Below are 12435 nucleotides of genomic sequence, written 5' to 3' on the forward strand. Positions count from 1 at the left end.
CACCCTGCAGGCTCTCTCTCTCTCTCTCAAATAAATCTTTAATAAAAAAAGAAAGAGAAAGTGTCTGGGTCGTTTAACTGCAGTTGGCCCTGCCTCCCATGCGGCCTTTAATCACTACCTTACGCCCTGTGACCTTGTCTAACTAAACTGTTTGCACCTCCTAAACTCTAGCAGTTTTGGGGTCTCATTGGAGCTGTTGGCTCCCAGAATGCCTTTGCATCCCCATTTTTGTGGAAAGCACTGCTAATTTCCTAAAACTCATCTCAAGCTTTACCTCTTGCAGAGAGCCTGAGCTGGCCCTCAAACTGCTCTTGGTTTGACCCACATTGTACCCTCCCTTCATTTCTGCCCCTGCTGTTACAGTAGCTTGTTTTATGAATAGGTGTGTATGTTTCCAGCCCTCTGCAAGGCTGTGCAGCTTTTTAGAGTGTTGTTTTACTATCTTTTCTTTTGGTACCACTTCTCTGGTGCCAGAGTTGAGGTTCGGTACATACTTTGTTTGGAAGATTTAAGATTGCGAATTCCAGTTGTCAGGTATCGTGTGAATGGAGGGATGGCATTTTATCCCAGAGACGTAATGCGAAGGAGACGCAGTCGTCATTCTTCGTAGCTTGCTGTGATGAGAGTGTTGTGCTCAAACTCCAGTCCCCCTTTCCCACGTCCCATAGCGATCCTTGCTTTGGACTCACCGGGACCGTGCTCTTACAGGAGGCGCTCTCGTTTGAAGATTTATCTGTGGACTTCACCCAGAAAGAATGGCAGCTCCTGGACCCCGGCCAGAAGGACTTGTACAAGGATGTCATGTTGGAGAACTACAGCAGCCTCGTGTCGCTGGGTAAGGCAGCTCCCCGAGGGCCTCGTCAGGCCCAGCACCCTACTGTTTGAGTTGCTGAGAGCTCTGAGGCTTCTGACATCTCTCATGGTTTTGGACCTGAACTTAAGAGACTAAAAGTCCCTTGCACTATGACACTAGGGAGGACATCTGCACCTCACCTTGCAATAATGAAGACTTATTTTTGTTGTGCGGCTCTGGAGCTTGTCAGGATCGTAGTGTTCGTACCGTTAGTGGTCGGCACCTAACGCAAGGAACTTACTGTATTTCACGTACTGTTCACGTGTGGACTGACTGACAGAGCAGTTTTGTGCGGCAGGTACGATTATTCTCCTTCTAAGTAACTTTCCCAAGGACTGAGAGCTAGTAAATGAAAGGGCCTGGATTTGAACCCAGGCAGAGTGGCTCCAGAGCTTCTGAAGTGTGTAATGGTTTTGGATCTGGACAATAGAAGTCAAAGATTCTGAGACCCCAGTAGCCCCAGAGAGACCGTTGCCTTTGAGAATTACTTACGCTGTTGATACAATGGGTATCTTCACTGTGTCCGCCTGATGTCCGGCCTTGCTCATTCTTCAGAGGCCCTAAAGCCCAAGCAGTCGGGGCCACGGCTTTTGTGTTTTCCCCTGAACAGGGTATGAAGTTATGAAACCTGATGTCATCTTCAAGTTGGAGCAAGGAGAGGAGCCGTGGATTGGAGATGGAGAAGTTGCAAGTTCAGAATGTCCAGGTGAGGGCGAGAAGCAGCCAGGTGCGGGAGGGCAGAAATTCAGTCTCTGCTGGTCAGTGGGTTGACTTCTGTGAAATGTGCTCTGGAGAGCTCTCTTCAAGATCTGTAACCCTTCAGAGGTGATTCAGAACAGCTGACATGAGCTACTCAAATAAGTCACATTTAGATGTGGCTTCTTTGCTAAATATGTCCGTCTTGTCCAGGCCACGAATTATTCCCTGTTTGTCAAGTCTGGGACTTCGACTTCTTGTTAGGTGTTCTGACATGTTTAGTCTCCTTCTGTCCTCTGTTCACCTCTTCTTGTACCTTCGGGAGGTTTCCTTTGCCCTTGTTTGGGTGTCTGATGCCCAGAGAAGTGCCCTGTGGAGCAGAAAAGGAAGTTCTCTCTTACTCCTTCCAAACAGCGCTCCTTTTCCTCCTTGTTTAAGATTGGCTTCTGCTGTACTTTTCCTGCAGATTAGACACCATGGGGTACATTGAATGTTCTCTGTTTGCATTCTTATTAAGTTTCTTGCCCTTTGGAAACTATCAACTTAACTCAAGTCACACTTAAAACTAGGCCCATGATGTGTCATTTCTGAATTTTCCAAATTGCTCGATGGGGCTAGAGTCTAACCTTTTAAAAGTGTTCTCAAATGGTACCGTGTATTTCAGTTCCTAAAGCAGCCAGCCGTCTCTGATCTGTTCTACATCCCTACTATCTCTGCTATGTGACGTTGACTCCAGGTTCCCTCGAAACCAGACCCTGAGATACGTATCTGAGTGCCAAGAATTTACAGGGGATGTGGTCCCCACACTGTGGTGGGAGAAAGAGCAGTGAGATGGTGTGGAGAGGGAATGGCAGTGTGTGTGATGGAAGGGGTGCTGACCCATAGCGGCTCCTGCGAGCCCCTGTGGGTCAGGAAGCTGGTCGCCTGCTCACTCCCATCTCTCAGGGCTTGAGCATTGCCCTGGGGGGTGTTAATTCTCCAGAATGTCCAGAATCCCTGCATACAAATCAAGCATGCCAGGTGGCCTAAGGATTGTTTTGGGCAGAGAGATGTGGGTTCCTGGGGTAGGCCCCACTGCCCAAGGCGCCAGTCCCTCTGAATGTAGCTGAGGCAGCAAGAGGGTCTGGATCTGCTACAGTCTGTGGCCTCTTCCTCCGGGATCACCACGGTCTGAGTCTCTGGAGGCTGTCAGCTGTTTACCCTTTTCCCCCAGTTCATGGTCAGCTCCATTTAAACATTTCTCAGTGTTTTCAGATGTAATATTTATTCTTCTCTGCGTTTGAATGTTCGATCGTGCTAAGCTTTATCTTAATCCTTTCTGCATAAGCTCTGTTTTTGCTGCATTCATACTCATGGAATGTTCCTTGGCTGTTCCAGCTAAATTTTTCTCACTTTTTTTGGAAGTTCCATCTCAGGCCTGATCACAGTGTATGTAATGTTCTTTAGGTCCCTGAGCTGTGTGCACACAGGGCTTGTAGTTTATATCCACTACGGGTCAGACAATATTTATGCAATAAGCCCCTTGTTTTAATTCAGGTGTTTTTAGCCAGGTGTGCATTAGAATCCCTGGGCAGTTTTTTCCCAACAGTAAGCGTTATGGATCCACTGCCGGTAAAATTGATTCAGTACAGTGGTGTATATGTAGCTTTAAAATGGAGTATTCTAGAACTGGAGTTTGTAGTTTGAAAAACCTCTTGTGATTTTTAGGTGCCCTTCATTCATTGATAGCCTCCAGTTGAAGGATGACTAAAGATGATTAAAAATAAAAAACCTGGAAAACACCTTACAGAAGTGTAGAACTTCGTTAAGAAATTAAGACATTTACATTTATTATTTTTTTTTAATTCAGCATTTAAATATTGAACATCTATGCTTCACTGCAATGCAGTGCAGTTAGTAGTCAAAGTTAACTAAACAAGGGTTGTGTGTCAGGGTCCTCAAGACCACTACCACGTTCGGAGAGTCGCTGGGAGGACTTAGGATATCGTCCAGATGGCTGAGTTATTACAGCGACATATTGACAGCTTCCTCACCGGGGAAGGGGCACAAGCAGAGTCTGAAGGAATCCGGGCACAGGTTTCCTGTGCTGCTCTCTCCGTGAGGGTCACCCCAGCAACGAAGATGCAGTAATGCGTGTAGTGTTTCTGCCCAGGGAAGCTCACTGAAGACCCAGCACCCGGGGGCCTCTGCATGGCACACGGCAGCATTGCAGACTCCCGGGAGAGCCGGTGCTCAGCCTAGGGTACCTTGTTTACACAGTCCAGGCACAGGGGGCCTGTTACCAGCTGGGGAGTTGTGGGAACACTCCAGAAACCAGGCTCCCGAATGGCAGCCAAGGGCTACCTTGTATGTAGTCGTGTGTCACAGGAAGTTGAAGAGATAGTCATGTCTCTTATTCTTCAGGTATTGTGCTGGGTGGTGTGGTTATAATAGTGAGCATTAGAGATCAGTTCCCTGTCTACACAGTGCTGGCTTTCTCATGGGAGGATAAAAGTATTCAAGTTGGCCAGTAACCAAGGGAAAGCCCAGACTCTGCAAGGTCTATTATAAAATAAAGTAGACAGATGATAATAGGGCAGAGAGTTTGTTGCTCTGCCTCGGCTGCCCTAACAATACCACAGACGGGTAAACAACAGAAAGCTATTCCCAGAGCTCTGGAGGCTGGAAGGCCAAGGTCAAGGTGCTACGTGATGGGGTTCTGATGGACACAGTCCTGCTGGCTTGTAACAGCTGCCTTGTAGCCTTGCCCTCACGTGGCCTTTCTTCATTTGTGCAGGGAGTGGGGGGAGGGCGGCGAGGCCTGCTCTGGTGTTTCTGATAAGGATACTAACCTTTTTGGATCAGGGCCCCACCCTTATGATCTCATTTAACCTTAATTCCTTTGAGATCCCATTTCCAAAAACAGCCACACTGAGGGTTAGGTCTTCCACATAGAGGTTTGGGGGCGGGGGGTGGGTAGGAGGGACGCACAAACATTCACTCCACAACATGGTCACGTGGAGAAGCCAGTTCTAGACATGAAGACCAAAATGAGTGAGCTATGTGAATTGGAGGAAAGTGTTCTCTAAAGGAATGACAAATATGAATGTTTCAGGTCAGGAAGGGTCTTGGTGACTTCAGGGAAACAGCAGGGAAACCTTTGTGTCTGGGGGTCTGTGTGCCAGGGAGATAGAGGCTGTGCTGTGTGCAGGACCTAGGTCACACATCAACTTGTAAGCAATAGGAACACAGATTGATTCAAGTAATTTTAAATAAAAATAGTTATCTGATTTACATTAAAAAAAATATTTATTTGAGAGAGAGTGTGCGCGAGTGGGGGAAGGGCAGAGGGAGTCGGAGAGGGAGACAAGCAGACCCCCTGCTGAGCATGGAGCCCCACGTAGGGGTCAGTCCCACGACCCTGAGGTCATGACCTGAGCCAAATCCACGAGTCGGACACTTAGCCAACTGAGCCACCCAGGTGCCCTCTGATTTACATTTTTAAAAGTTTGACCTGACTATATTGTGGAAAATGTAATGGGAAGCAGGGAAACCAAGTGGAAAGATATTTCACTGAGCTAATAAGATAGATTAAAGTAGAGCAGGGAAGAGTGGTGGAGAGAGTTGGAGTATCTGGGATATACCACAAATGACCAAACATACAGCAGTCCCATTTTTCTAGTGGGGAAAAAAGTAAACATTTCTGAATGTGTACTTAGTCTTACAATGTAAAATTTAACGGTTAATTTACAAATACTTCATCTTCTGCTCTAACAATTCCTGTTACCCCTTTATTCAGACTCAACCTCCATCTTAAAGCTAGTATTTCTATACTAGACTCTGATTTTTAACTGCCAGACCTCTTTTCCCCTCATCCCCTATCTTAGGGTATTTTCAGTGAAAGAACACATAGATCTTAAGGTTTTGTGCCTGAACAGGTTAAATGAAAGATGATGCATTCCATGAAGAGGATTTCTTGGTAATAATATTGAAAATGTGCTTGGAAAGTTTCAAACTTCCAAAAAATTTAAAAATGGGGAAAAGTTTGCAATTTCTCACTCTTCAAGCTTGTAATGGCTTCAGTAGTTCCTCTATCAAACCTGTTAATTTTCTATCTTCTTCTCCATTAGAATGTAAGTTTCACAAGTCAGGGGCTGACCGTCCCCCGTCCCCAGTGCCTCGTGGAGTCAGGTGGGTTGGAGGATATCCGCTCCTCATTCCGCCCTCCTTTCGTTGTTCCTCCTTGCTCTTGATGAATTTTTTACATTTTCTCTCCATTTTATAAACTTAGATTTGACAACAACCAGAGGTGACTTAATACACTGCTTGTATCTTATTCCTATTTATAGCATTTTCTTTTCTTTGTTTTCCCCCAATACCAAGAGGATAGATCTTATACTTGGGACTGAGAGACAACCTTCCAAAGCATTCATCCCCTCAAATAGCATTGCTGGTTTTTTATTCCGTAAACACAACCATAGAAGAGGCTCCTGGGGGGCTCAGTCGGTTGAGCATCTGACTCTTGGTTTCAGCTCAGGTCATGATCTCAGGGTCATGAGATTGAGCCCATGTTTGGGCTCCACGCTCAGTGGGGAGTCTGCTTGAGATACTCTCCCTCTGCCCCTCCCCCTACTTTTGTGTATTCTCTCTCTGAAATAGATAAATAAATCTTAAAAAAGAAAAACACAACCATGGAAACATTCACAGGGTTTTCTTTCTTTATAGAACAAGTCTTGCAAGTAAATGGTCACATGACATGGCACCAGGATAACCAGGAGAAGTTTAGAAATATGAAACAAGATCACGAATGTGATGCATTTGGAAAAAAATTCAATCTGAGCATGAACTTTGTTCCTTTAAGGAAATCAAACAGTGAAGATGATGTAGATGGATTTCTTTTAAAACAGCACTTAGATTTACTTATTCCAAACTCAGATTATGGAAAAACGGAACCAGATGGCTTAAGTGTATTTGATAAATTGTTTCTCCATACCAAGCCCGAGGAAACTGATACTTGGTTAAAATACTATGAATATGATAAATATGATAAAATTAGCTCTAAGAAGTCTCAGATTATCATATATCACAGAACTCGTTTAGGAGAGAAACTTTTTGAGTGCAGTGAATGTAGGAAACGCTTCAGTAAGAAATCCAGTCTCATTAAACATCAGAGCAGACATATAAGAGAGATTGCCTATGGCTGTGGTAAGTGTGGCAAAACCTTTCCCCAGAAGTCCCAGTTTGTTACGCATCACAGAACTCATACAGGAGAGAAACCTTACAATTGTGGCCAGTGTGGGAAAGCCTTCTCCCAGAAGTCACAGCTCACATCCCATCAGAGAACACACACAGGAGAAAAACCATATGAATGTGGGGAATGTGGGAAAGCCTTCTCCCGGAAGTCACATCTCATCTCACATTGGAGGACACACACAGGTGAAAAACCCTATGGGTGCAATGAATGTGGGAGGGCCTTTAGTGAGAAGTCAAATCTTATTAATCATCAGAGAATCCATACAGGAGAGAAACCTTTTGAATGCAGAGACTGTGGGAAAGCTTTCAGTAGGAAGTCACAGCTTGTTACACATCACAGGACACACACAGGAACAAAACCCTATGGATGTAGTGATTGTAGAAAAGCCTTCTTTGAGAAATCAGAGCTCATTAGACATCAGACAATTCATACTGGAGAGAAGCCCTACGAATGCAACGAATGTCAGAAAGCCTTCAGAGAGCGGTCGAGTCTCATTAACCACCAGAGAACTCACACAGGAGAGAAGCCTCATGTGTGTGTTCAGTGTGGGAAAGCCTTCTCCCAGAAGTCACATCTCATATCCCATCAGATGACACACACAGGAGAGAAACCCTTCGTGTGCAGTAAATGTGGGAAAGCCTTCAGCAGGAAATCTCAGCTTGTTAGACATCAGAGAACTCACACAGGAGAAAAACCCTATGAATGCAGTGAATGTGGGAAGGCTTTCAGTGAAAAATTAAGCCTTACTAATCATCAGAGAATTCATACAGGAGAAAAGCCCTATGTGTGCAGTGAGTGTGGGAAGGCTTTTTGTCAGAAGTCACATCTCATATCCCATCAGAGGACTCACACAGGAGAGAAACCCTACGAATGCACTGAATGTGGGAAGGCCTTCGGTGAGAAGTCAAGTCTTGCAACTCATCAGAGAACTCATACAGGAGAAAAACCATACGGGTGCAGGGATTGTGAAAAAGCCTTCTCCCAGAAGTCACAGCTGAATACTCACCAGAGAATCCACACAGGAGAGAAACCCTATGTATGCAGTCTTTGTAGGAAAGCTTTCTTTGAGAAATCGGAGCTAATTAGACATCAAAGAACTCATACAGGAGAAAAACCATATGAATGCAGTGAGTGTGGGAAAGCCTTCAGGGAGAAGTCAAGCCTTATTAATCATCAGAGAACACACACAGGCGAGAAACCCTTTGAGTGCAGTGCATGTGGCAAAGCCTTTTCTCGGAAATCACACCTCATACCACATCAGAGGACACACACTGGGGAGAAGCCCTACGGCTGCAGTGAATGTAGGAAAGCCTTCTCTCAGAAGTCACAGCTTGTTAATCACCAGAGAATTCACACAGGAGAGAAGCCCTACCAATGCCATGAATGTGGGAAGGCCTTCTCCCAAAAGTCACAGCTCATTAATCACCAGAGAACTCACACAGTGAAGAAATCCTAGGAATGGAGTTACTACTCGTCTTTGACAGAGAGCTCACCTCTTCGTACTTCAGAAAACACAGTTAGGGTAAATCTTTCAGATAAATATTCGCATCACATTGTCTGTCTGTCTGGGTAATCTTTTAGGGTAGGAACTCTGAGGTTATGTAGGGAGAGCTTTCAGCAGGTTAACCTGTTCATGTAAGAACCCCGAGAGTAGAAACAGCCTGTGAGATGCAGTGGATTTCAAAACCCTGTCAGACATACAGTGGGAAATGAAAAGCAACGAGGAATAAATACTGTGAACATCAGAGAGCCTTGTAGAGGTCCCACCTCATTCACTGCTGGAAATATCCCCACTGGGGTGAACTCTAGTCCAGTAAGTGAAGAAAAACCCCTTGACTGCAGCAAGTAATGTCATATTTTCATCAAGAAGTCACAGCTCGTTGTGCATTGAGAAAATACTCTCAGGAATGAAGCTCAGTGAAAATGCTAAATATGGGACATTCTTCAGCAGGTAATCCAACCATATTGTATTTTGGGGGAATTCATATTGTGGGTAAAACTAACAATTTAAAGACCTTGGAAACATGTGCCCGTAGAAATAAGGCTATAAAGGGAAGCCATACATTTTTTTATAGACGGGGTTATCAAAAATGCCCAATTCTAATGGTATGTTCACTCTGAAGAATGAAGTTTTAAAAATATGTGAATAAATTGAGTCATTAAAACATCTAAATACGACATTTCTCAGTGGTATTTATGGCCGATTCTCCTAAGTCACACATGGGCCTCGTGTTTTGGAATCACGTGTGCTAATGGAATTGCGAGCATGAAATGCACATACCACACCTGGTAGTGCCTCTGATGTGAGGACACGGCACGTGCTGCTGGTTTTTCTGCTTCAGTGATACAGTAAAAATGCTAACTGATATAACACATCTTACTGCTAAATATGCAGATGAAATGATAGTACCACTTCCTTCTTCCTTACGGCTTGTTGGCATATCAAAGGGGTCTGTTGTTGCTGACCTTTCTCTCCAGTACAAAAGCCAAAATTGTGTAAAGTCGTCTGCAACCTGAAAGTCAGAAACAATTTATACTAAATCTGGTTAATAAGTATTCACAGGCAGGAACCACAACCCAGCAATAGTGACTCACGAGTGAGCAAAAGAAAGGAGTGTGAACTCTGTCACTCAGCACTCAAGCTAAGTGGCGGTCATGCTGTGTGAAGTTCTGTCCCATTCAGCTTGGTGCCTTTGTGCCTCAAGTAGATGTACTTCAAGGACAGCGTGTGTGTTACTTCCCTCTGATGAAATATCACGATGCTGTGTGCTATTATGTTTTTGGTGTTTCTTAAAATACTTTGTAAAACAAAAATAACCTAGATGGAGAAGCTAATTTAAGAGTTACTGTTCAGAAAATGTAAAAAATAGATTTTTGTGGTGAGAAATATATTTTTGGTGTATCCAAGGAAGCCCGTTTTGCTTTCCTGCAAATTTCTGTGACTACTGGATAGGTGTTAGGAAATAGGGTTTTCATTGTTGCATCATTTGAAATATCTGTGTTTCACCTTTCGTCACCAGTTGCATCCTCTACGTGGAGACTCCCACTGTGAACCTTTCATGATAGATAGGGTTCGCTCTGGCAGTGCATGAACTAACCCTTAGCCTAGGTAGAACTTTGCAGTGATCTTTACAATGTTGCTTGACAAAGTCAATGGTATTCTGTGTATGGTGGTGACATTCAGAAGAGTCCAACCCTGACCTTGTTACCAGACTCGATAAAGTCAAGACTTCTCTCATATACAAGTTGCTTTGTCAGTATGGTATATTGCGCCTTTGATTCTAGCAGTATTTTTTCCCTTTAGTTACCAAGTTTAACGTCACTGTTGAGAAATTGGGACTTAAAATTTTCTAAACCTCTGCACCAGGTTAAAGGTATCTAAGTTTCCAAATTTTTATTCATACTCGAATGTATGGACTTCCTACTTTTCTCCCTAATATCTGAATGTGATTTTTATCAACTTCACTTGTAAGAGAATAGTGACAGGGTGATATCTTACTTTGTAGATTTTCCCATTTTTAAATTCTCTTCTATCATGATTCTCTTTCCTAGTCCCAGAGATGGATTCATTAGTTGTTGGGTTGAGCTTGGAGTCTGTTATCTAACAGTGACCTAATCTTGCTCACTGCAATTCTAGATTATTCCATTTACTATTAAGCAGTTAAACCCAGTACTTTCCTCACTAAGTAATAGACCTTTGGCACTAGCCCATTAGTCTAATATCCAAGAACAGGTTTTTTTCCCCTAGGTGCCGGGTATCAGTCATCAGGAGGGCTAATGCTGGGAGCAGAGGTCTCGTTTATCAGAATATCTTGTGTGGAGGCCCAGCTCTGTTGTGTAGAACTCACTAGGGACTCTATTTCTGAAGTCTCAAGAGGGCTTTGATTCTGAAATTAGATATTTTTAGGGTCCATCTTTTAAATTACCTTGGTAAACCGTAGAAAAAATGTGACCCCACATTTCCACTCATTGGTTCCTACCACAAATCCCACATCAAGAAGAAAACCAGCTTTAAAATTAAGAGGGATTTACGTGCAGCTTCCTGGAGCACAACAGGTTATGTTTGAATGTGTAAGGAGACCAGGTGGAAGGAGCATCCCCTCTCTCCTGTCTCCACCCAGGTTCCCCTACTGGCCTGGAGACAACGCTGCAGAGGACAATTCCTGTTGTGTTCCTTTTACTAAGTAAAGTCTGAATTTTGGCACCTGTCCCAGGAGTGCCTTCCAGTCAGCTTTCTTTGTGGGCTTTGGTAATCAGACAGTGTTATCTCTGTGTGGATCCATGTGTTCTGGATATTTTGATTTCAAGATCAACCCTTGTAGAGCCTGAGGTGAAAGAAACCCAAAGAATATCCAATTTGTCCAGCAATGCCTGTATCAAATAGCAGAATGTAGATCGGCGGGCATTTGGAATCTACACTTGAGGCCTCCCTCATCGGTCGCTTACTCCAGCAGGAGACGCTCAGGGGGTTGATCTCGCCGAACTCCTGAGTCTGCAAATACCGTACCGACAAGCTGGTCTGGCCTGAGTGTGGACGAGCTCCCCCACCATGACCCTTGTGCATTTTCCACACTTAGTCGTTACTTTAAGATGCAATTCTGCTTATGCACTCCTCTGCTGAAATACCACGTGGTTAATTGTGGACTTGGAAGTGTACTGTCCTCACGGTAGATGAGGACTTCTCTACAAATCCAGCCTATCCGTCATTTCTGAATATCTGTCCTCCTACACAATACTTTTTTGGCCTCCTTGAACTACTTGCAGTTCCTCGAGGTTTCTAGTTTCATGCTTTTCGCCAGTCTTCGGTCACTGAAATGCCCGTGTTCCGTGTTAATGCCTGTCCGCACTTTATGAACCTGTGCACGTGTCTGTCACTGTAATAATGTAACCATCACATGTCTTTTCCATTAGAAAGCTTCTGGAAAGCTCGGACACCTTCTTTGTATAGTTTTAGCAACTGAAGCTGTAATGTATAAGCGTGGGTGCTCTCGGTGGCTTCCCCTGACCATGTGGGGAAACATCGTCTGCAGAGAGAGACAAGGATGAAGCCGTGGAAACTCGTGTTCCGGGATCTGCTTCTTCTGGTCTTGATGTCCAGTTTCACCTTTCCTTCTGCCCTTTCCATGCCTCGGTTGTTGCATTCTTCTGTGAGATATCCCAAATATCCTTGTAATAAATTCTCATGTTAGCTTCGGCTGGTTCAAGTTGTGTTTGTTACTTGCAACCCAAATATTCCTCACACAGGTGGTCAGGTGTGTCATGACTTGGATTCTCTGGAAGTCGAGCCTGAGATGAAGTTTGGATTGAGGCTCAGCATGTGTGAAGTGAAGGAAGGATAAACGGCAAAGGGGGGGTCAGAGGAAAGAAGCCAGGCTGCACAGAGGTGGTTGAGACCCTGGCCACACTGGTCAGGAGCTCTGAAGAAAGTGCTACTCAGGAGTGTCTCGTCTGGGGTCCAGGTGGTCAGGTCACTGCAGCCTTGGGGTGCGCTGTCATTGGAGGCCTGCTACCCTGGGAGGGCATCATCCCATGTCAGGCAGTTCTTTTTAGCTGAGGCCAACTCCACAAAGGCTGGCAGTTGGAGGCAGCCTGCTGGCCACTCCCTGCCACTGGGGGCAAGTTCTTTCTTGGAGAGGGTTGGGTGGCCCATCTC

At 44.7% G+C, this 12435-nt stretch overlaps 1 protein-coding gene across 1 annotated transcript in view; it reads left to right on the top strand.

Moving 5' to 3' along the window:
• LOC123803888 (uncharacterized) overlaps positions 1-11986 on the top strand; it is a 59961-nt gene extending 47975 nt beyond the window's left edge. The window contains exons 13-15 of the mRNA XM_045815699.2: positions 709-835; positions 1464-1559; positions 6254-11986. Coding sequence (XP_045671655.2) covers positions 709-835; positions 1464-1559; positions 6254-8238 — 2208 coding nt within the window. The 3' untranslated portion in view covers positions 8239-11986. The remainder of the gene's footprint in view (positions 1-708; positions 836-1463; positions 1560-6253) is intronic.
• The last annotated feature ends 449 nt before the right edge of the window (positions 11987-12435 follow it).

The sequence above is a fragment of the Ursus americanus genome, chromosome 30 (assembly GCF_024610735.1).
Source record: "Ursus americanus isolate L20-20 chromosome 30, mUrsAme1.1.p, whole genome shotgun sequence".
In the NCBI taxonomy this organism is placed as follows: Eukaryota; Metazoa; Chordata; class Mammalia; order Carnivora; family Ursidae; genus Ursus; species Ursus americanus.